Source organism: Camelus bactrianus, chromosome 6 (assembly GCF_048773025.1).
Source record: "Camelus bactrianus isolate YW-2024 breed Bactrian camel chromosome 6, ASM4877302v1, whole genome shotgun sequence".
NCBI lineage: Eukaryota > Metazoa > Chordata > Mammalia > Artiodactyla > Camelidae > Camelus > Camelus bactrianus.
This window is the reverse complement of record NC_133544.1, coordinates 62,228,433-62,252,417: the sequence shown is the minus strand read 5'-3', so window position 1 is coordinate 62,252,417 and position 23,985 is coordinate 62,228,433. Positions and strand designations below refer to the sequence as shown.

Sequence of the window (23,985 nt, the reverse complement as noted above, 5' to 3'; positions counted from 1 at the left end):
GCTGGGAGCAGTCTTGTGGGATGGAGTCCTTAACCACCTGTGGGATCTGGTGCTATCTCTAGGTGGATAGGATCAGAATTAAGTTGAATTGTAGGACACCCTTCTGGTGTCTGAGAATTTGCTTGGTGGTGTGGAATCACTGCCTCCTCACCCACCACACGCATTGGAATTGGGTCCAGAACCTTTAGGAGCCTACCTGCTGTGGCTCCTACTTCTCTCTGCTCTTGGATTCTTTTGGGGGAGCCCCTTCCAGTGCCCAGGGCATACTCTTCTCCTTCCTTTATTCCAAGCAGGTCAAAAGTCCCTTTTAACTTATTTTTCCTTAGCAAAGTGGAGAGACTGATGCTTTCACAAAAACCCACGCTGCCTAGGACCACCTGCCCCAGCAAAATGAATCTCTATTCATCATCTTTTTCTTCACGGAGCCAATTTCCAAGTAGTGTCCCAGTGGCAGAACTTAAGTTTCCTGTCTGCACGTTAAAGGCAAAGGAGGCTGGGAAGAGTAACTTCTTTTTATTTTACCTTATAAGACTAACCATCATAAGACTAAAAAGACTTTGAGCAGCCATCAATGACAAGTGTTCACACATATACAACAACCATAATACAACTTCTATCACTGTGGAGTCCTCTCTCTTTGCTATGTCTAGTTAATGTTGATGATCTAATTTCTGTGCTCTTCCAGCCCCTCTCATCCCAGTGGGGCAGGTCACTGCCTCAAACTGCTTCCCCAGCTGGATGTTCTACTTTCTCTCTCTCTCTCTTTTTTAATGGAGATACTGGGGATGGAACCCAGGACCTCATGCATGCTAGGCATGCACTCTACCACTGAGCTATACCCTCCCCTCCCCCTCTATTTTTCATAAGGAAATGAGTATAGCCTAATGGTCAAAGGTCCAGGTCTGAGGTCAAGCTACCTGGGATTGAATTCTAGCTCTACAAGTTACTAGCTGTTTGGCATTTAGCAAGTTACTCAACCTCTCTGTGCTTCAGTTAATTATAGTACCTACTGGATTGAGTTGCTGTGAGGATGAAATGAAATAAAAGAACACAGCACATTTCCAGGCACATAGTACGTGCTTAATACGTGCTTAAGGGACATGAATACAATCAACATTATTACGTTTCCAATCTGAGGAACAGTTCTAATTCACAATTTATTTGGAGAGCAGAGAAAAATGATTTCACTGCTGCTCAGTCAAACAGCTAGCGCTTCCTTCTGGTAAATTCCCGGCCCCACCCTTTCCTCCCGGGGCTCCCGTAGTGACTCACCCCTCAGGTATTCTCTCTGCTCTCTCCCAGAGGAGCATCCTGAGGGAGCAACTGAGGAAGTCAGTTGTGCCCCTGTGGTCTAGAGGAGAGAGGGCTTCAATCCTGGGTCTCTAGCTTCTCAGCTGTAAGGCTGTCTGAGGTTGAGAAGGTCACGCGGTTGACCCAAGGATGGGCTTTGGGTCTGAGGCAGCTGCTTTTGGTGCCCCAGGCCGCACATCCTCAGGCCCTCTTTGATTTGAGCAGAAGCTGCAGTGGATGGCCCCACGACTCCACCCGTGCCCCATGTAAGAGGCCTGTGTCTGTTTTTCTCCCTCTGTTGACAGAATTGCAGCAAGAGGAGAGGAGAATTAATACTCTGAGGGCAACCATCACCGTGGAGGACATACGCCAGCGCCCCAGCCGCTTGTCTTTCAAAGGGGCAATTCTGAGGTGTGTTCTATACAGTTCAGGGGACTTCTGGCTGGACTGAGCTCCACATCGATAGCTAAATTAATAGGTACCTTTTGGGGATGTTTTCTCCTTCCCTGACTCACATTTTCTACTCCCTCCGTCCTTATCTCTGGGACCACCCTCCAGGAAGTCTCAAGTTCTGGTCTCAGGCACTGTTTTCAGGGGAACACAATCCAAGCCCTCTGCCCCGTTTCCTCCCCATTGTTTACCCTCTGAATGTCTTTGTGAGGAGGATCCCTCCCTGCCTGGCAGGAAAGAGGAAAGGAGGGGGAAAGGAAGGGGACAGAAATGAACCTGACTACCTCAGTGAAGGGGCCCCATGCACCTGGGCACCGCTGTCAGCTCTCTCATCTGTTAGTTCACTCAAGTTTTAGCAACAAAACTGTGAGGGAGATTATTAGTCCCATTTTATGGATGAAGAAACTGGGAGGCTGTGAGAGGTTAAGTAATCAGTACAAGGTCATACAACAACTTGGGCTGCAGGATTTTAAAACCAGATTTATGATCCTTCAGCAGCCTCCTTTTATGGGTGAGGGAGGTCCTTTGAAAGAAACTGGAAGCAGGACTTTGAATCAGTCAAGACTCTCAGTTTTTTCAAGTCAAATATCTTTAACAGCATCGTCAAAGTAGAGTAGACATTCAATAAACTGCACGTGTTTAAGGTGTACAGTGTAATGAGTTTTGGCACGTATGTACCAGGGAAGCCATCACCACAATTAAGGTAGTGAACAGATTTATCACACCTGAAAGTTTCCTCGTGCCCCTTTTCAGTCCTTCCCTCTGCCCTTCTCTGCTCTGCCTCTTTTCCTGGAAACCACTAATCTGCTTCCTGTCACTTTCGATTGGTTTGCATTATCTGTTTTATATAAATGGAATCACATAGTATGTATTCTTTTTTGTCTGACCTTTTTCACTTAATGTGATTATTTTGAGATTCACCTATATTGTTGTGTGAATCCTTGGAATGGAGGAGGGCTTCAAGATGGTGGAGTAGAAGGACTTGTAGCTCACCCCCTCCCACAAATACATCAAAAACTACATCTACATATGGACAGTTCCCACAGAACACCTACTGTACATTGGCAGACTATCTCTTCCAATTGAAAATACAAGGAAAATCCTCACAAAACAAGAAAAAAGTTCCTTCTGCATAGCACAGGGAAATACATTCAATATCTTGTAGTAACCTACCATGAAAAAAATATGAAAAGGAATATATGTATGTATATGTAGGACTGAAACATTATGCTGTACACCAGAAATTGACACAACATTATAAACTGACTATACTTCAATGAAAAATATTTCATTCCTTTTCTTTTTTTGTCTCACACAATTTCTTTTATTTCTTTCGTTCCATTTTATTGCTGAGTAGTATTCCATTGTACCACAATTTCTTCATCCGTTCACCTGTTCATGGACAAAAATTTTTGGCTATAACAAATGTACGTGTCATGTACAAGTCTTTGTATGGACATATGTTTTCAATTCTCCTGGGTAAATGTCTAGGGGTGGCATGCTTAATCATATGATAGGTATACAGTGTATATATTTACCTTTTGAAGAAACTGCTGAACATTTTTCCAGAGTGGTTGTACCATTTTGCATTCCCACCACCAATGTATATTCTTCTATATCACACCTGGCATGTTTAAGTCTTTTTAATATTAGCTATTCTGATAGGTATCTCGTGGTTTTAATTCCCATTTCCCTAATAACAAATGCTATGGAGCTTCTTTTCATGAGTTTACTTTCCACCCATATATCTTCTCAGATGAAGTGTCTGTTCAAATTTTTTGTTCTTAGTTTGTTGGATTGTTTGTTTTCTTATTATTGAGTTTTGAAATTTCCATATATGTCCTGGATATAAGGTCCTTTTCAGGAGTATCATTAATTTTTTTTCCTCTCACTCTATCCCTTCCACAGGCACTGAAGATCCTGGTGTCGCCAGGGGCCACTGCTCCACCTGGTATACCAGTATTGTAAGAACAAGCCATACCCAAAGTCTTGCTTCTGCTGAGGTGTCTCTGATGCCAAGGATCTGCATCTTTGACTTGGGGCAGAAGAAGGCAAAGTGAATGAATTCCCATTCTGTGGTCACGTGGTGTCAGCTGAGTATGAGCAGCTCTCTTCCAAAGCCCTGGAGGCCGCCAGTATTTGTGCCAACAAGTACACCATGAAAAGCAGTGACCCAGAGGGCTTTCACATCCAAGTGTGGTTCCACCCTTTGCCCCTCGTCTGCATCAACAAGATGCCATCCTGTGCTGAGGCTGACAGGCTCCAGACAGTGCGCAAGGTGACTTTGAAAAGCTCCAGGGCACAGTGGTTGGAGCCTACATTGGCTAAGTCATCGTGTCCATCCACACCAAGCTGCAGAACAAGGAACGTATGACTGAAGCCTTATAAACAGCCAAGTTCATGTTCCCTGGCAGCCAGAAGAAGATCCACATCTCCAAGAAGTGGGGATTTACTAAGTTTAATGCAGATGAAGTTGAAGACATGGTGACAGACATGCGGCTTATTCCAGATGGCTGTGGGGTCATACACATCCCTAATCATGGCCCCTGGGCAAATGGCTGGTGCTGCAGTTGTGAGAGCCTTGGCTCTCTCCGGTCCTTGCTAATACTCACCATTAAATCTGACGTTCCTGTCAAAAAAATTTTTTTCCCCTTTCTCTGGCCATAACTTGTTTTTTTCACTTTCTTAATAGTGTCTTTCAAAGAGCAAACATTTTTCTTTTGATAAAATCCAACTCATCAGTTCTCTCTTTAGTATATAGTGCTTTTGGTGTCATCTATAAGAAACCTTGTCTAATTCAAGATCACAGTGATTTTTCTCTTATTTTCTTCTAAACCTTTTAGAGTTTAGGTTTTGCATTTATATCTATTTGTTTTGTTTTATTTTGTTTTAAAGTAGATCCATTCATTTTTAAAGATTAGATGCCTCTGTGTGTGTGTGTGTGTGTGTGTGTGTGTGTGTGTGTGTATGTGTGTGTGTGTGTGTTTCTTGGATTTTCTTTGAACTTTTCCCTCTGGTTTTAAGGAAATTCATTTGGAAAGTGTTAGATTGACTCTCCCTTGATAAGGGAGCTACAGACAGGGAATCTGGGTAGCTTAGGCTAGGTTTTGGGTGGAAGAGGGCGCCCTTCACACCTGCAGCTTTGGTGTGGAGGTGGAGAAGTACCCAAATAAGCATCAGGGATGCTTAAACAACCAATGTCCTCACCTGAAGACGTGCCTTCCCAAATTCTTCTCTGCCAAAAGTTTAAAGGGTTTTGCTTTGTTTTAAACTTGAAAGCAGTGGAAAGATTTGTCTGTGTTGCTGCATGATCTGTGATTTAGGAGGACCAAACCAGCAGCTGCAATTGTGGTGGCAAGATCTGGAGACAGAGAAGACAGGAGACCACAATTAGAGCAACTCAAGAGATGAGGCCCTGAATGGAGTTAATGCCAGCAAGGATGGGGATGAGGGAACCCATTCTGGAGATATTTCTGATATTGATAGTAGGATCCGAGGGATGAGAGAGAGGGAAGTTTTGAAGTTTCTATTCTGGGACATTGACAGAATGGTAATGCTGTGAACTGAGACATGGAACATAGAAGGGACACTAACCATGTGGGCATGGATTATGTTTGGATGTGGGCACGTTTGTGTGAGAGCCTAGAGCTGCAGCCTCAAGGGATCCCCAGCTGGCTGGAGAAAACATGAGACTGGAGCAGGGATAGAGGCAAGTGTTAGGCTGGAATGAACGGCAGCAAGCAGGAGAGTCTGGGGCGGGAGAAGGGAAGAGAGCAGAAGACAGAACATTCTGCATTGTCACGGTCAGGCCAGCAGAAGGAACACCAGTGAGAGAAACAGAAGTCAGAGAGGCAGGAACAGAATCAGGGTAGCCAAGGGAGGAGGGAGCCATCAGAATCAGCTGCTACTGAGAAGGCAGCTAAGTTCCCCCAAAGAAGAGCTTGGCCGTGCATTTAGGTGCAGGGAGTTTTTTGAGGGAAGGGATCCCAGTAAGCAGGAGTGAGAAAATAGAGAGTGAGACAGAAAAGGAGGAAAAGCCAATAGAAGGGTGTTTTATTGAGAGTGCAGTTATAGGCAATGGAAGCTTCATTCCAGTAGAACCTCGACATTTAGAGACTGCCTCCCAGAATTGTCCCCATGAAAGATGGGAGGCTGGAATATTCATCTGCCAAAGTCTGTCCCCGTTGATTGAGGATTGCACCTAGGGACACTAACTGTCCTGCATTTCCTAGCTGTGTTTGCATCAGAGCCGGCAAGGAGAGAGTGGTGAGCAAGCTCCCATTGTGTGGGAGAAGGCCTTGCAATGGTGAACTTTATATATAATGTGTGTGGGCCTCGCCCAATCAGCTGGAGGAATTATCCAGTAGACGGCCTCCAGACTTAATCTGTCCCGTCAGCTCTCCTGGGTCTCCAGACTGCAACTGGGACCTCAGCTCTACTGGGTCGTTGCCTGCTGGCCTTTGAACTAGCCCTGCATCATCGACTTTTCCTGGGTCTTGAGCCTGTAGGCCTACACTGCAGATTCTGAACTTGGCAGCCTTCGTAATTGGGTGAGCCAACTTCTTACGATAAACTACTCTTTATATCTATATATCTATATCTATATCTATATCTATCCTATTGGTGCTGTTTCTCTGGAGAACTGTGACTAAAGCAGACCTAAAGCAGAATGTGAAAGTCAAGGTACAGACTTGAGATAGGATGCTGGGAGTGCAAGGTGAGTCTGAGCTCACACAGAACCGTCCATCACAGCTGTGGGTGAACTCAAGAGATGTGACGTGTAGACCAGAGGTATCCTGTAGAGATGGTAAGCAGGGTGAGGACTCACAGAGCCTGTAAGGTTTGGCAGTAAAGAGGACTTTGGTGACCAAAAGGAATTTTATGATTCCTTTAGAGTCAGTTAATGTGTGTGTGGAATCTGAGGAAGTAGAAGCAGAGAGCAGAGATTACCGTTAAGAAGTTTGGTAGTGAAGGGAATGGATGCTACATTAAACAAGAAGAAGGATCAAGGGTTTTAATTTTAATTTTTTTAATTTTAAAATTTAAAATTTTAAAAATTTAATTAATGAAAAAATTAAAACAATTTTCTTTTTGGAGTGGGGAAGGATTAGGTTTATTTATTTTAATTTTTTTAATGGTGGTACCGGGGATTGAACCCAGGGCCTTGTGCATGCCAAACTTGCACTCTACCACTGAGCTAAAACTCACTCTACCACTGAGCTATATCCTCCCCCCTTTAATTTTTTTTTTTTTTTTTATGTTTAAAGAAGGGTGACTTCAGTCTGTGGAGGAGAGGGAGTGGCAGGAGAGGGGGAAGGATCACAGGCTTGAAAGAGGGAGTCAGGACCCAGAGGAGTGGGTAAGGATGGATTTCAGGGGCAGGATGAGCCTTGCATAGAGGTGAGAATTTTTTTTGTGAAAAGAAAAGAACAAATAAGAAATAGATGAAGATACAAAGTTATGTTGAAGAGACAGGAAGGAGAGTAGTTTCTGTTTGCTCACAAGAAGGAGAGAGGTAGTGAGTACCGTGAGAAGAACACAGGTTTGGAGACAGATTAATAGATCTGGGCTGGGATTTAGGCTTCACTATTTCAGAGTCATCTTTGGGAAAACTCAATCTTTGTGTCAATTTCCTTATGTATAAAATGGGGGGACTAGTATCTACTTAAGGTCAACGGTGGATGGACATATATAATGCCTATATTACAGTGCCTGACACATACTAGACACTCAAAAGATATTAAATAAAGCGATTTTCTGAATGGGAAAAATGAAATGGGACTTGGGCATGGATCAGCTCCTCTGAGAGTGAGAAACAGAGACAATATCGTTTATTAGGGAATTTTATGTGATCATGAAATTTAACGTATGTGATCATGAATTTAATTGGATTATGAATTCATCCAAAAAGAACATAATTTTAGATTGAACCAAATTATTGCAATAATGGTCTACAACATGTATTGCAAATACTTAGCCCATGAAAACCTTGGTATTTGCCATTTTCAATGACTCTATGGTTTTGCCCTTTGCCTGATGATTCAGGAGAAGGAAAGTTGTTGCTGAAACCTGAGAAAAAAGTGTCCCTGGGTACAGAGTGAGGACTCCAAATAGTTGCTGTAGACAACATCATGGTCAGCATCCCTAAAACAGGATAACCATGGATTTCATAAAGCCACTTCTTCTTAACTATGAAAAGAACTTGATTCGTTCTGTGTTATATATAATGAGAATAATTACGTGGCAAGTCAAGAATATCTTATATTAGAGGAAATATGAGTAATTGAATTTTATAGATAATCATCAAATCTCATTTTTCTAGTTTGCAGAAGTTCCTAATTGACCCCAATAGTCTTTCTCCCCATCTGCCTTAGTAATAGAACAAACATTTTTAGCTAGACATATGTTGTCCACTTGGAATACATCTCCCGGCCTCTCTTATAACTATATGTGGCCATATGACTAAATTCTGGCCAACCGGAAGTAAACATAAATGGTGTGGGGAGGGAGAGGGTGTGCATTCTTCTGCTCTCCTTTTCTTGTTGGTTTAAATATGTATGTGATGGCTGGACCTTGAGCAGCCATCTTCCATGAAGTGAAATACTAAGGATGGCGGAGCAGCAAGATAAAAGGAGTTGGGAGTCAAATATCTGTCATACTAGACCTTGAATTCCTACCTGCAGGGCTTTTCTATGAGAGAGAGAAATAAACTTCTATGACATTTAAGCCATTGATATTTCAGGTTTTGTGTCATACACAGCCCAATCTAATTCTAACAGATGCACCTAGTTATTTAAACACCATCTCTTACCAAGTCGCCATTTGGTCAACAACTATCTTCTATCAATCTTTGTGTCCTAGAGTTTAGCACAGAGTATGGCACATAATAGATGTCCAATAAACATGAAGGATTGAATATACAAATGGACAATGGCTAGATCACGTATAAAAATAGAATTCTGACCTACAATATGCAACAATTAGCCAGTCCTTTATCCACAGTAGCCTATAAGTCAGACTTGTAGGAAATCAGACCACTCTCTCCAGCAACCAGCCTAGGAAGCCAAACAATAAGTCCTGTAACAGTCTTCCCCAAACAGCCAAAGCTTGATTAATAAGTGACAGCTTCCCTACGTTTTATCCCTGCTTCCAACTGAGGACCAATCAGAGAAAGCCAAATAATGTACCTTTAACCAATCACATAGGATGCCCTACCAATAGCTTCCAATCAGGATTTACCTGAAGCCTTCCCTCTTTTCCCACAATAAAGCTTCCCGTTCACTCCTTTACCTGACTGAGTCTCTGCCAAAATGCAAGTGATGGTGGCTGACTCCCTCTCTAGAGCAAACTAAATAAATGGCTTTTGCCTGTTCTTATTTGATTGGTCTTCATTTATTTCCACTAGGGTTTGTTAAACATACGAAATGTGGAAAAATAAGAGACTTTGGTAGATAAATAAGACAGAGAAGTTTCCTCTCAGAGAATTTACACTCTAGTGGGTTACACAGACACTAAACAAGTATTTACACAATTATTACATTTGGGATATGTCTTATGAATGCTATTAGAATGCTATGAGATTATAGCTGAGATCTAAAGATGAATAGAAGTTAGGCAAAGAAGGTTGTGTGTTAAGAGAGATCCAGGCAGGAGGAACAGCATCTGTGAAGTCCTGAAAGTAGCAAGGACTGGGTACACACCAGCAACTGAAAATGTCCAGCACCATGAAGAGACTGTGCTTCAGGTCCTCATGACTAGTTTCCCAGAGCCATTGGTCCTCATCCTTCCTGAAGCCTGTTTCTCCTTTTCTTTTAGTTCTGTGATCTCTGTTTTCAGTATATTCCTCCTTTGCTTAAATTATATGGAGTCAGTTTCTATTACTTCCAATCAATCTTGTCTTATTGATAGAATTGCTTTGTTCAGCTCCTGAATTATTGGTTACTGTTAAACTCTCTTATTAGTATGTAACTTTTCATGTTAACACCCTGTCTCCCAATTAGATAATAGCTACCTGGAAGGAACCAATAAGTCTTGGGATGGTTTGTTACACAGCATTTGCTCAGGCTTGAGGCCTAGGATCTAGGTGATGAGATCCAGGCCCTTGTGCCTGCGCTTGGTGCCATGATGGGATGAGACTTGGGGTCTTATAGGGAGGGGATGAATGTGGGAAGGATGTGGCTTGTTATGAACAGACTGGGAGAGATTTTATTTTCTAAAGATGCATATGTGTATGTGTTTATTAAATTCTACCTGCTCTTCTTACAGTGTAACTGATACTCCGTCTACCCAGAGGTGGGGGTCTATGTTCTCACCCCTTGATTCTCGCCAGGGGCTTGTGACTGCCTTGACCAATAGCATAAAATGACTTCCAAGACTAGGTTGTAAGAAGGATGGAGCTTCTGCTTGGAGATCTCTCAATGTTGCCATGTTGTAAGGAAGCCCAGGCCACACAGAGCAGTCACGTGTATGTGGTACAGCCAATGCCCTAGCTAAAGTCTCAGCCAATGGTCAACATTAACTGCTAGACATGTGACAATTCTCGTATTGACAATTCTCACCAGACTTTGTGAAGCAGATAAGAGCCTTTCTCACTGCACCCTGTCTAAACTTCTTACTCACGGAAACCATGAGAGATAATAGATGATCATTATGGTTTGAAGCCACAAAGTTTGGAAGTGATTCGTTATGCAGTAATATAAACTACATTATGTAAAAACTTGAAGTGTTTGTGTTTAAATTTTTTCAATGAAGGAGATACCTGAAAACTGTTAGTTTCAACCCTGGAGAAACAAAGACATACTGCAATTTTTACTCCAGCTATTGCTTTGGCAACCAACTGCTTGGCCGTGTCACCTGACAGTCCCTGCCCACAGCTTTTGCCTCTTGCCCAGGGGCTTCTTTGCTGCAGCCTTGTGGGACACCTACCATTTTCTGACACTCATGTAAAGCTGGAAGAGTGAGGCAATCAACACTCAAAGGGCAACTTTTGACCACTGGGCAAGAGGGTGAGTGAATAAATATCCCTTGTCTCTTGAATCGCCTTCTGTATGGCTCCACAGAGTGCCCAGTGGGACACTGTTTCAGTTGCTCAGAGTGGCAACCAGCTCCATATCTACCTTTGGATGGCTTTCCCTCTTTCCCAGTTTCATTCTTCCCAGTCCCCAACTCTTGTCCCTGTGATCGCTCTAAACTACCTGCATCTCGTTCTTTTCCCAGGCCCTGATTTTTGTGGGGAGCCCACTCTAAGACAGATTCCTATGTAAAACGTGGGATAGTTGAAATTGCGCTGCACAAGGACCCAGGAAGCTGGGCTCCAGACCTAGCTCTGTCATTAACCTCAAATGAAGAGATGGGAGCTTCTATCACCATTTTCAGATGCACACGTACTGACAGGAAAAGATATCCAAGCCATTTGCTAACTGAGAGAAAAAAAGCACGTCAAGAAAAACTCTTGTTAACATGGTCTGATGTACATAAAAAGAGCAGACGTGTATACATATATATTAATAAATGTACACAAAATGGGGGGATATACAGTTTACTATATATTTTTGTATGGCTTGAATAGTTCACAAGAACGTATTTTGTGTAATAATAATAAAAAAAAAACAAGTCCACGTCCAAGGCCTTTGAACTATGCTTGTGTTAAGTGCAGAGCAGAAATCAAAGCGCTCCACTCACACAGTGAGAAAGCGGAGCTGTGCTCAGGTGTGCGCGCTAGGGGGCAGCAGAGTGAGGACAAATGCCCCGCTGGAGACAAACCCGACCTGAGGGAGGGAGGGCGTCTGGGTCTTTGTCGTCGCCAGGGGGCAGAAGTGTAGGGCAACCTAAACCTAACTACCCTCTCTTCCCCAGGCAGGACATTGCAGAAGTCATAAATTCCATCCCTCCTCTGCAGCCCAGAGAGTTCCGAGGGTTTTCACAGAGTCGAGGGGTTGCCCCCCTGCTCTCCCCGCGAGGGAAGATTGGCACTGTAAGCAGTCTGCAGGCTCTTGCGTACCACAGTTACGTTCAACAACTCTTTCCTCTGCCCGCACCCACCCCCCGGCCTCCACCCGCAGAGGGGAAATTGAGTCACTGGAGGGCGAGGCCAGAGTCACCAGGGGAATGAGCGCCAACGCCAGCCCTCAGGGCCTTCCAGATGCTGGGAGGAGGGGGAGGGACCTCCAGGAAAATACACAAAGTGTGGTGAGAAGGGGAGGCGGCTGGCTGGGCAGGAGCTGAGCCAGACACATGGAGAAACGCTGCCCAGGATCAAAGGAAATATGACATTTGAAAAGAATGTGCACGTCTGCCTGTGCTGCGGGGGGCGGGGAGTGGGGGGAGCGCTGGGGATCGGTGCCGGGGACGGGTCGAGGTCTCTACCTCTTCCCACTTCCCCCTACCCCTCTTTTAGGTGGAGGCTGGCCGTCCATCTCAGGGTGTTCCTTGCTCTCCCTTCTTGTGGGTCTCTCCTTCCTTTATTTCCGAGCTGAAGCTGGAAGGGAAATGTAACCTGAGGAGACCAACCAAAGCGGGGAAAAAAAGAAAGAAAAATCAAACCAGGCCGCCTCCCCGCTCGGCCTCGGAAAATTCTTCTCTCCCCGCTTGCCTGGCTTCGTCTCCCCGCCCCTCCGGCGTCGCGGCCCAGGGCTCGCAGCCGGGGCAGCTCCGCACGTCACTGGGGTCCCCCGGGGCTGGGGGGGGGTCCCCAGGGCGGGCCAGAGAGAGGACAGGAGGGAAGGGAGGGAAGGGAGGGGAGCCGCCTCGGCCGCGGCGGAGCTCGGGCCCAGCGGGCAGCCCTCCCCTCTTCCTCGGCCCCCGCCGAGCCTGTTTCTCATTAGAGTAACGGGCGTGGTCCCCGCCCGGCTCCTGAGTGTTTGTAAACGTCTGACCCGACGGCCGACGCTTAACCCTTTAGGTGTAGGGCTGGGGCGTCCCTTGGGGAGCGGCTCTGAGCGGCAGGGATTTAAAGATCGCTGCGGCCTGTTAGAGAGGTTTAAAGTACACGGTTTGCGCAGGGGGAAAGGGTAACACCTCCCACCTCCCCAATCCGGCGCCGGAGTAACTCATCTCGGATCTAACTCCCTCTTGTACAGCAGGGCCACACCATGCCTGCCTTTCCTCGAAACTCCAGTCCAAGTCTTCCTTCCTCCTCCCGCCCAGGTGACAGGTGTCCAACCCTGGGGCCCATCAGGTTGTTGGACTCCGGGGCTCTGGTAAACCTGGCCAGGATTATCGGGAGAGCTGGAGCGGGATGCCATCGGAGCTGAGATTCATTCCAGACTACGGTTCTAGGGAGGAGGGAGCAGACTTCCCGCGGAGGCAAATTAATGGCCCCTCAGGGTGGCTGGGACTAGGGCAGCAGTAAAGCCCGGCCTGGATCATCGCCCATTAGGGGCCTTGGACCTTTGAACAGTGCCCAAGACTGCTAAATGTTCTTCACTTTGGGGTAATGGGAAGAGATGACCGGTGGAGAGGCTGATTCGGCAGAACAAAGGTTTTCAGAAGGCCTCCGCTGGGCGACCTCAGGCTAGGGGCTCCAAAGGAATGGCCTTCTCCTCTTCAGAGCAACCTGGAGCCATTCTGAACCCCATAGCCTGCCTGGCCTTGGGCTTGGAGGGAAAGGGGAGGAGAGGTGATCCTTCCTTGCTAGCGGTTGGCTAAACAGTTCTTCAGAACTTAAGAAAATATCTTCCATGGGCCCTCTACACTGAGGCCCAGAATGTGGCCCCTTTAAGGCGTTGGGACCCGGAGCCCCTGAACTTAAACTAGGCTGGGGATTGTGGTGGTAGTGCTCCCTAAGGGAAATGATTGTCACAACTGCGGGCCAATAGGCATCATTATGGTCCAGCCACGCTTGAGGGACCGTTTTCCAATTCAGTTTTGCTTTTTTTTTTTTTTTTTTTTTTGAGAGGGAGGGACTGGAGAGAGGACACAGGGAAGGAGGGTGGGGGAGGACGAGGGGCGCGTGGTTTTCCCATCTCATCCCTGGAGGAGGGGCTGGAGCATCCCGGGCAGCCAATCAGGGACAGGCTGGGGGGGAGCACTTTGAAGAAGTTTGGGGAAAAAAGTTTGGAAAAGTTTCTATAATAACGAGGGGGCGTCCGGAGGGAGGCGGCAGCGGCAGAGGAGGGGGCGTCTCAGAGCAGGGAGGGAGGGAGCCACGGGTCAAGATACTGAAGCCTCCTGAGATCACCCCTCCCACCCAGACCAGGACCTGGGGGGTCTGGCCGGACCGATGGGGGCAGCGAGCTGCGAGGATGAGGAGCTGGAATTTAAGCTGGTGTTCGGGGAGGAAAAGGAGGCCCCCCCGCTGGGCGCGGGGGGGTCCGGGGAAGGTTAGTGCGGGGCTGGGAAGGGGTCTTGGGATCCGTGAGGGAAGGGCGCAGGGATCCTGAGTCTGGGGACTTTAGGGCAGCGAGCCTGGGGTGAGAGATGAGGGGATCAGAGGTTGAGGGGAGTCGCGGGGCTCGGGGGTCTGCGGAGGTGAGGCTGGGGGCCGGGCACCACTTTCTCCTTTTTAGGTCGTGACTAGGGTGGGGGTGGGGGTGCCGTTGGCAGCGCGCCGCCTCTCGGCTGGGCCGACTGTCACTGGGATGGGGGGCGGGCGGGAACTGCGGTCCCGTGAGCCCCGGGCGCCGCCAGGGGAAGGGGAGGTTGGGCTCTGGAGTTTGCCCCTTGGGGGTCGAGCCCTGGGCCCGCAGACTGGACGCCGGGGGCTGGGGGCGCTCTCAGGGCCCGCCAGGGCGCCCCTCCCCCTTCCCCCGTCTGGCCGCAATGAGAGGCAGATGGCGGGGATTGAGCCGGGGGCGGCGGCCGCCGCTCGCACGGAATCCGCGCAGCCGGCACCCGCCCCCCGCCCTCGCCCCGCCGGCTTGCAGCACCCCCTCGGCTGCACCCCCGCCCCCAGATTGGGGGGAGCGAGGGAGGAGCCACCTCCCCTCGTCATCACAGCCCTGGAGCCCCCCTTCCCCTGACCACCGTTGCGATGGCAACTGGGGCTCCTGCCAGCGCCGTTTGGGGGTTTGGGAACCGCTGCTAATTGGGTTCATGTGTGAGTCGCCCCCAGCCCAGCCCACTGCTTCCCTAAACACGCCTCCAGGCCCAGTTCCAGCCCCTCTCGACCCGCCTCCCTCACCTAAAGACCCGCCCTGTCTGGTACCCCAGGTCCCAGGACCAGGAGCTCAGAGAGTGAGGTTCTCTGAGTGGGAAAAGGCCTGGCACGTCTGGTCCTATCTCCTCCACCTTCCCAAGTCTAACTCTGCTTTTGTCTTTGTGGTTCTGAAGGCCATCTCAGAGAACCCTCTTTGCGAGGAGGGGGTGGCATACAGGACCTGGGAGGCTGCCCACTCAAAGAACCCGTATGTCTCACCTGCTTCTCTCTCCCCATCTTCTGTGTCATCCCTGTCTCTGTCTCCCTCCTTTCCCATTTTGACAGAACTGGACTCAGAGGACGCCCCACCATGCTGCCGTCTGGCCCTGGGGGAGCCCCCTCCCTATGGCGCTGCCCCCATCGGCATTCCCCGGCCACCACCCCCTCGGCCTGGCATGCACTCCCCACCACCTCGCCCAGCCCCCTCACCTGGCACTTGGGAGAGCCAGCCAGCCCGGTCAGTGAGGCTGGCAGGGCCTGGAGGGGGAGCTGGGGCTGCTGGGGGAGGCCGTGTTCTTGAGTGCCCCAGCATCCGCATCACCTCTATCTCTCCCACTCCCGACCCGCCAGCCACACTGGAGGACAACCCTGATGCCTGGGGGGACGGCTCCCCCAGGGATTACCCCCCACCAGAAGGCTTTGGAGGCTATCGAGAGGCAGGGGGCCAGGGCGGGGGCCCCTTCTTCAGCCCGAGCCCTGGCAGCAGCAGCCTGTCCTCCTGGAGCTTCTTCTCAGACGCCTCCGATGAGGCAGCCTTGTATGCAGCCTGCGACGAGGTGGAGTCTGAGCTAAATGAGGCAGCCTCCCGCTTTGGCCTGGGCTCTCCGCTGCCCTCACCCCGGGCCTCCCCTAGGCCGTGGACCCCTGATGACCCCTGGAGCCTGTATGGTCCAAGCCCTGGAGGCCGGGGGCCAGAGGATAGCTGGCTACTCCTCAGTGCACCTGGGCCCACCCCAGCCTCCCCAAGACCTGCCTCTCCATGTGGCAAGCGGCGCTATTCCAGCTCCGGAACCCCATCTTCGGCCTCCCCAGCTCTGTCCCGCAGAGGCAGCCTAGGAGAGGAGGGGCCTGAGCCACCTCCACCACCCCCATTACCTCTGGCCCGGGACCCTGGCTCTCCTGGCCCCTTTGACTACGTGGGGGCCCCACCGGCTGAGAGTATCCCCCAGAAGACCCGGAGGACTTCCAGTGAGCAGGCAGTGGCCTTGCCTCGGTCTGAGGAGCCTGCCCCATGCAATGGGAAGCTGCCTTCGGGAGTAGAGGAGACCGGGCCCCCCGCTGGGGGTCCTCGGAAGGAGGTGGCCGGCATGGACTACCTGGCAGTACCCTCCCCACTGGCTTGGTCCAAGGCCCGGATTGGGGGACACAGCCCTATCTTCAGGTGAGAGTTGTGCCTGGCCTTGCCGCCATCTCCAGCCATCTCACCCAGAGAGCAGGAGGGTCAAGGGATGGGTTTCAAAAAAGGTCCTAGTTCTATGCCCTTGAAATTTCAAAAGAGAATCTGCTACCAGCTTGGTTGCTGCCATCTACTCAGTTTTAGGGAGAATTAAAAAAAAAAAAAAAGCACCCTCTTTGGACAGATGATTTGCAAAAGGACAGTCAGTCCCTGTGGACCAATTAGAATAAGTCCCTCCAAATCCAAGAAGGACCACATAGGTAAAGGAGGAATTCCCCTAGGGTGCCCTCTGCCCCTAGCTCTGTGCTGGAACATGGGCTGGATTTCAGCCCTACAATGGGCAGCAGGAAGTCCCCCTTCACTATTAATTTCTAGGGCCTGCTTTGTGGCTTAAAAGTATACCTGCTCAATTTGAATAAAATAGCATGTATTTGCAAGTCAAAGAGTTCATATTAAAACAAGCAGTTCTTGCTGTTCTTCTACCTCTTTCATTCTCAAAGAACCCTGTCTATTTCAGTAATCTTAAACTTTGGATGTCAAATCGAGCTGGCTCCATCCACAAAAGTTTCCTGGGGGGAAGAAACTGTAGTACCTGTTCCTCTGGGTTCCTGTAGGGCAGAGTTTCTCAACTTCACCCCTACTGATATTTTAAGATTCCTTTGGATCCTTCTTTGTTGTGTGTGGCTGTTCTGGGCATGGTAGAATGTTTAGCAGCATCCTGGCCTCTGTCCACTAGATGTTAGTAGCTAGCACCTCTTGCCCTGCTCGTGACAACTGAAAATGTCTCCAGAAATTGCCAAGTATCACCCCAGGGGCAATTACCAGCTGGGAGCCCCTGGCCTAGGGTAACTGGGTGCTCACTATAGGAGAGTTGTGTATCTGTAACCCCAGCTCTCTGGAACTCACCTGTCCAGCCCCAGCTAGCAAAATCGGCGCTGGCCTGGGAAGGGATTGCTCAGTCCCGGCTGTCAGTTGCTGGCTTGCTCAGCCACTACATTCTACTCTCTGGGCCTCAGTTTCTTTATTTGGATCACAAAGAGGTTAATCTCTGAGACCTTTTCTGGTCTGAAGTAGTGCTTTGCTACGCAACCCTTCCCAGGCAGGCCTAGGGGTTAGAATGTGCTTGGGGTTCTTTTGTTTCCAGGGGAACCCTTGCCAACTCAGATCCTGTGCTCAGAGCTGTGAAGAAGGGACTATGAGTCTGGTGCCATCTTCCTCATTCTCCTCATCCTCAAGGGGCTCTGAGGGGCCAGTCCCCTGTCTCCCCTGCATCTGGGGTTTTGGACTGTTTTATTTCTGCTTTGACTTCCTTCCTCCCACACCCACCCTGCTTCCTCCCTCACATCCCAGGGAGCTGGGACCCAGGGCTTCCCTGACCGGGGTCTGAGGCTGCAGGTAATCAGTGCTCTTCTGTCGGTGTCTACCCAGGACCTCTGCCCTCCCACCGCTGGACTGGCCTCTACCCAGCCAGTATGAGCAGCTGGAGCTGAGAATTGAGGTGCAGCCTAGAGCCCACCACCGGGCCCACTACGAGACAGAGGGCAGCCGGGGAGCTGTCAAAGCTGCCCCTGGTGGTCACCCTGTCGTCAAGGTAAGGGGCAGAGGCCAGGCCTGATTGATAGCCTCTCTCCTCTCCAATCCCAGATCCCTGCAGATGGGCCCCAGCTGTGCAGACCCATGGCACTGCCCTTTCCCACACTCCCTCTCAGCAATGACCCTGTAGGCGGCCTGGAGGAGGGACTGGTGTTGGGGGAGGAAGGGTGCACTTCAAGGACCCGGATATACTTTCTATTCTTCTGTCCCTCCACCCCCACTCCTCTTATCCCATGGGACACCAGCCTCCTGTCTACTCCGGAAAATGGTGGCCTGCCAGATGTGGGGGAAGGGTTAGGCTGAGGGCAAAGTTCACTGGAAGTTAGGTTGTCTCTGTTGAGTTGGGCCAGTCTCCCTTGGAAGATTTTCCCCTTTGCCCAGCCCAGTTTGGCCCTTATTCCAAGAATAACACTGAACTCCAGGCCATGTTTTCTCCATCACTGGTACCCAATTCCCCCTGGGAATCCCTTCCAGGATATCCTTTATCTTTCACTCCTCACCCCCTGGTGGACTGAAAACTTAGGGATGGATGAAGGATGAGACAGTGGGGATTTCAATTGGTTGGCCTCTGTCTCCCTCTGCCAGCTCCTAGGCTACAGTGAGAAGCCACTGACCCTACAGATGTTCATCGGCACTGCAGATGAGAGGAACCTGCGGCCTCACGCCTTCTATCAGGTGCACCGTATCACGGGCAAGATGGTGGCCACAGCCAGCTATGAAGCTGTAGTCAGTGGTACCAAGGTGTTGGAGATGACCCTGCTTCCTGAGAACAACATGGCAGCCAAGTAGGTTCCCACCCCTCTTCCCTTTAGTCCTCAGGCTTTAGGACTAGCCTTTCTCAAGGGGCCTAAGCTAGGCCCACTCTTCCTCTTCCCAAAAGAGTTAGACTTTTTCTCTAGGAGCCGGTGTCAGGCCTTCTCACCGTCTAGAGAACCTCGCAGCTGGGGAGCACTCTGGAAAGGCCATCTCTGGGTTAAAGTAGGCCCCTCTAATCTCCCAGAGAAGGTCATTCAGGGCTTTGGATGGAGGGTGGGGGCTTACCTCTTGGGGGACATCACCGTTCTGGTGTCAGCTAGGAGGGCTTGCCTTCCATTCTTTGCCTTCAGCATTGACTGTGCTGGGATCCTGAAGCTTCGGAATTCAGACATTGAGCTGAGGAAGGGTGAGACGGACATTGGGCGCAAGAACACACGTGTGCGGCTGGTATTCCGGGTACACGTGCCCCAGGGCAGCGGGAAGGTCGTCTCGGTGCAGACAGCATCGGTTCCCATCGAGTGCTGTGAGCAAAGAGGCCCTGTGCCATCTCTCTGTCTCTGGTCTGTCTCCCCATCCCCTCTGCATGGTGTGCTGTGCCCCGCTGGTCCTGGGTAGCTTTGTAAAGGACCCAGCCCTTATTTCTATCATGAATGGGGTGTGGGAAGTGTTCTACTGACCCTGCTGCAGATTCTGTCTCTGGGCTGGACCAGAGGGACCTGGTCCTCCATCTGGCCCTGGGTGGCCCTTTGCACTTGCTTGCATAACTCCCTGGCCTGCCCTGTTCATCTCTCTCTCTCTCTGCCCAGGAGTGGTTCCTAACACAGTCTGTGTGAGCCCAGGGAGATGGTTGTTTTTCTTGTGTGTCTGTCACTGAGGAGGGCTCCCCCAGGGCCCTGGGACAGCTATTCCCGGGAGGATGGTGGTGCAGGAGGCTGTCTTCTTGCCTAGCCAGCCCAGCCAGGCCTTTCCTGCCCTGCTCTGCAGCCCAGCGCTCGGCCCAGGAGCTGCCCCAGGTGGAGGCCTATAGCCCCAGCGCCTGCTCCGTGAGAGGAGGGGAGGAACTAGTGCTGACTGGCTCCAACTTCCTGCCAGACTCCAAGGTGGTGTTCATCGAGAGGGGCCCTGGTGAGTATGCAGGGCTGGGGGAGGGCAGGCAGGAGGAGCTTAGAAGGGGCTTTGTCTCCTTATCTGTAAAACAAGACAGATAGACTGCCCTTCCTATCCATAGTGTATGCTTCCCATGTGTATAAGAGCCATCTGAAATGCTCAGGATGGAGAATACATGTAAGAAATCCACATTCTTTTTATTAAAGAGGAGACAGCTTTGAGCTGATTTACACCTGTGTGGATAGGGAAGATGAGGAGAAGGGAAGAGGTGATTTACATCCTCACAGCCCCACTCTGAGCCCCTCCTAGGTTACAGGACTGGGGGCACAGCTATGATTATTAGAACCTGTAAGGTGCCTCAGGATGGAGCTGCAAGGAAGATTGAGGGGTACCGGGCACACCCACCAACCTGAGGCATCTGCCCCCCCAACCCTGCACACCAGGAGCCTCAGCCCCTACGTTCAAATTTAGCACCCTGGGGCCACGTCAGAGCAGAGTCAGGGGTCATGGAACTTGGGGTCTCATTGCCTCCCTTCAAGTTGGGACACTTTCCTACCTTGGAATTTCCTTCTAGCTCTATCATGGGAGGGGAGATTGGACTTGGGTGGGAGGGTCAAGAGTTGCTTCTGGTCCCTGGAATGGCCCTGCCATTTCTCTTGGCATCAGTTTTCAGCTCTAGATCTTAGAGACAATTTTAAACCCTGCCTGTTCCATTCGATCAGGTAAACATGCAGTGGGCTCCTCTGTGAGCCAGGTCTTGTAGGGACATTCTGAGTCTGGCCTTGGCTCCAGCAGGAGGGGAAGGGGCAGAGGCCTGGGCAGGGGGCCGGGGGCAGGGGCCATGGAGCTGACCTGGAGCTCCCTGTTCTTCCGGCACAGATGGAAAGCTGCAGTGGGAGGAGGAGGCCGCAGTGAACAGACTGCAGAGCAATGAGGTACCAGCCTCCCCACCCTGGGTGAGGGGATGGGAGAAGTCAGGAAATGCTCAGCCAGCTCTCCAGAAGCTACCTGTTCTTTTCTGGAGGAGCAACCTGGCCACTCTGGAAGCAGGGACGTCTCTAGGGGATGAACTTTGCTCCTTTGTGAATGGAAAAGTCCAAGAGGTGGAGTTTGGGCACTGAGAAGGGCTGGGCTGAGCCTCGATACCTGAGGGCTCCCTGCCTCTCCCTCTCCTCTTCCCCAGGTAACGCTGACCCTGACCATCCCCGAGTACAGCAACAAGAGGGTGTCCCGGCCAGTCCAGGTCTACTTTTATGTCTCCAATGGGCGGAGGAAGCGCAGTCCTACCCAGAGTTTTAAATTCCTGCCTGGTGCGCTCTGGGACAGCCATGGTGGGGGTGTCGGGATATGGGGGCTGAGGCAGGGCTGAGGGATGCAGTGCCTTCCCTTCCCCCATCATGAGGGGCCAAGGGCTGGATGAAACCCAGAAGATGGAAAGATGGTGGGAGGATGTGCAGTGGGGAGACTGCCAGCCCTCTCACCAGCATGTCCTCCTGCTTCCCATCCACCCAGTGATCTTCAAGGAGGAGCCTCTACCAGATGCGTCTCTCCGGGGCTTCCCTTCAACATCGGGCCCCCCCTTTGGCTCTGACATGGACTTCTCACCACCCAGGCCCCCCTACCCCTCCTATTCCCATGAAGACCCTGCTTACGAAACTCCTTACCTGTCAGAAGGCTTCAGCTATGGGACGCCCCCTCTGTACCCCCAGACGGGGCCCCCACCATCCTACAGACCCGGCCTGCGGATGTTCCCTGAGACTGGGGGTACCACAGGTTGTGCCCGCCCACCTCCAGTCTCCTTCCTTCCCCGGCCCTTCCCTAGTGACCCTTATGGAGGACGGGGCTCCCCTTTCCCCCTGGGGCTGCCCTTCCCTCCCCCAGCCCCCTTCCGGCCTCCACTGCCTTCATCCCCACCACTTGAAGGCCCCTTCCCTCCCCAGAGTGGTGTTCATCCCCCACCTGCTGAGGGATACAATGAGGTAGGGCCAAGCTATGGCCCTGGGGAGGGGGCTCCGGAGCAGGAGAAATCCAGGGGTGGCTACGGCAGCGGCTTCCGAGACAGTGTCCCTATCCAGGGTATCACGCTGGAGGAAGGTGGGTGTGGGACCGGGGGCTGCGAGTGTGCGTGTGTGCAAGAGGTTGCGCTGCGTGCTTGCTGAGGGCTGGAGCTTGACTTCCCAGAGCTTGGGCATCCGTGGTCCTCGGGGCCAGTTGGAGGGCCTCTGGGGGAAAGTGCTTGGTGCGTGTGGCCACCTGAATCCAGTTAACTGAATTCTGAAGGGTCCGTGGAATAGCTGCCCGGCCCTTCTCCTGCCTCTGCCCTCTGCCCCAGATCACAGAAATCTTAGGGCTAGAAGGACCTTCATGATCGTTCAACCTGACTCCCTCAATTTGCAGATTCAGGCCCTGAGTTTCAGAGAGGGGCCATGGCTTGCTGAGGTCCCAGGCAAGCGTGTTTTCTCAGGGCCCCCCTAACGTGGTGACTGTGGTCTGGATTGGTTAGGAGGAGCCTCCCTGTTTCCCCTCTCCTTCCTCGCACTGGCTCCACCCACCTCTGGTCCTGCTGATGGCAATTGCCCTGGTGTTGCAGGCTGAGAGCGAGTAGGATGGGGCTGGCATGGGGCCTGGGAGCCCCCAGGGATGGAGTTGAGCAAGATTTAATTGAGAGCAGGTGTCAGGACACTTTGGGGAAACTGAGGCCCAGTGGAAGGGAGGCCAGTGCAGGAAGAGCCTGGTGGCATCCTAGACAGAGGCCTGTCTGGAGTGGATTGGGGGTCTCTGGAAAAGGAGGCGGCCTGCCCCCAGCCCAGTCTCTCAACTGCCCCTCCTTTACAGTGAGTGAGATCATTGGCCGAGACCTGAGTGGCTTCCCTGCGCCTCCTGGAGAAGAGCCTCCTGCCTGAACCATCGCCTGGCACCCCAGCCCCTCTCCCCTCTCCCTGCCCACTTTCCCGGCATCCTGGGGTGGTGGCTCCAGAAGCTTGCGGGCCAGTCTGGTTCTCCTTTACCGGGAAGCTCTTGCCTCCTCTTCCCTGCCCTCCCCTACCCCAGCTGAGGTGTGGCCCCCAGGCCTGGTGCTGCCTTGGAGGGCTGGGGGAGGGAGATTGTGGAGGACTGGGCTGGGGGTGGACCCTGGGTGGGGGCTGGGTGTGAAGACTGGAGGACTGGAGTGCGGGTCGTGTCTAAACTGTGTACAGGCCACGGTACTGGGAGGCTGGAGACAGGCTGGTGGATAATAAACCACTCACTGACTAGTGCTTCAGGCTCTGGATCTCTTTGGAGAGAGAGAGATGGGCAGCTTACTCTAGAGCCCTGGCCGCAGGAGGCTTAGCACCTGGGAAGAGATGGGATGTGGCTGGAAACACTGCGTCCCCATAAGTCTCAGTGCAGGGGACCGGGGAGTGTCTGAAGGGCCCCAGAGGTTCCCTGACTGGGCAAGTTTGGGGGCCAGGGCTATAGGTCTCTCCTCCCTGGGGATTCAGGTTTCTTTAGGAGCTTTGGGGAAATCTGTGTATTTTCAAGTTCCTCTCTTTTGCCACCATCAAGATGATTCTGATTCATAGCCAAGTTCAGGAAACATCAGTCTAGTCCCTCTCCCTCATTTACAAAGGAGGCCTCTAAGTCTCAGAAGCAGAAAGGGGGCTGCTCAACAGCACACAGCTACCAGCAGCAGGTTGAATGCTTCACTCCTGGGTTCTGGTCCCCAGCTCCCCCTCAGGCACCCTAACTCCCGAGGCTCAGGCCCCTGAGGCTTAGCTCCCTGGAGCAGGGTAGGGGTTGAGGGAGGGCTGACATGTGTCTATCCACACTCTGGATTCTCCCATTTGGGGGGACTGTGAAGACATTCTGGAAAGATCTGTGCTTCAGAGGTAGACTACAGAAGGCCAGGCAGATTCCCAGAAGCTCTGACTGCCACCTGCCCTGGGGTTCAGGGCACTGCCTGAGGTCCATCCTATCTTGCATTCTCATATGTCACCACTGACAGGCCCCGCCTGGAAACCTGATTTGTGCCCCATCTTAACAGCTGAGGGGACCAAGTCCCTGGTGGGTTGGGGAGAGTCAGACCTTGTCTGTCCTGCTCATGGAGAGCCTTGCACACAGGAGGCCCTGAGTACCGCCAGTCCAGCTGCAGAGGGCCGTACCTCCAAGATATTCAGGGCATTAGTACTTGGGAAGCTTGCCTCACCTCCAGGCTGGTGAGGCTTCTCTATGTCCAGCGTGTGTGACAGAACTGGCAAGTACCCCTGTGTTCAGGGTT

The 23,985-nt window shown here is 51.3% G+C and overlaps 1 protein-coding gene, 1 long non-coding RNA gene and 1 pseudogene across 2 annotated transcripts; 2 read left to right on the top strand and 1 right to left on the bottom strand.

Annotated features, from left to right (window-relative positions):
* The first annotated feature begins 884 nt into the window (after positions 1–884).
* On the top strand, positions 885–4,440 carry LOC105068854 (large ribosomal subunit protein uL16-like; annotated as a pseudogene).
* Positions 4,441–11,262: 6,822 nt separating this feature from the next.
* On the bottom strand, positions 11,263–13,574 carry LOC141577926 (uncharacterized). Its single transcript, XR_012507571.1, has 2 exons — positions 12,764–13,574; positions 11,263–12,235 (listed from the first exon to the last, which is right to left on the bottom strand). It is a non-coding gene; the product is annotated as an uncharacterized LOC141577926 (long non-coding RNA).
* A 231-nt stretch (positions 13,575–13,805) lies between these two features.
* Positions 13,806–22,984, top strand: NFATC4 (nuclear factor of activated T cells 4). The gene is made up of 10 exons (XM_010954792.3): positions 13,806–14,060; positions 15,161–16,256; positions 17,700–17,862; positions 18,450–18,649; positions 18,971–19,143; positions 19,605–19,745; positions 20,607–20,662; positions 20,911–21,037; positions 21,240–21,821; positions 22,563–22,984. Exons 1-10 carry the CDS (start codon positions 13,961–13,963, stop codon positions 22,628–22,630), a joined length of 2,706 nt encoding a protein of 901 aa, XP_010953094.2. The 5' UTR covers positions 13,806–13,960; the 3' UTR covers positions 22,631–22,984.
* The last annotated feature ends 1,001 nt before the right edge of the window (positions 22,985–23,985 follow it).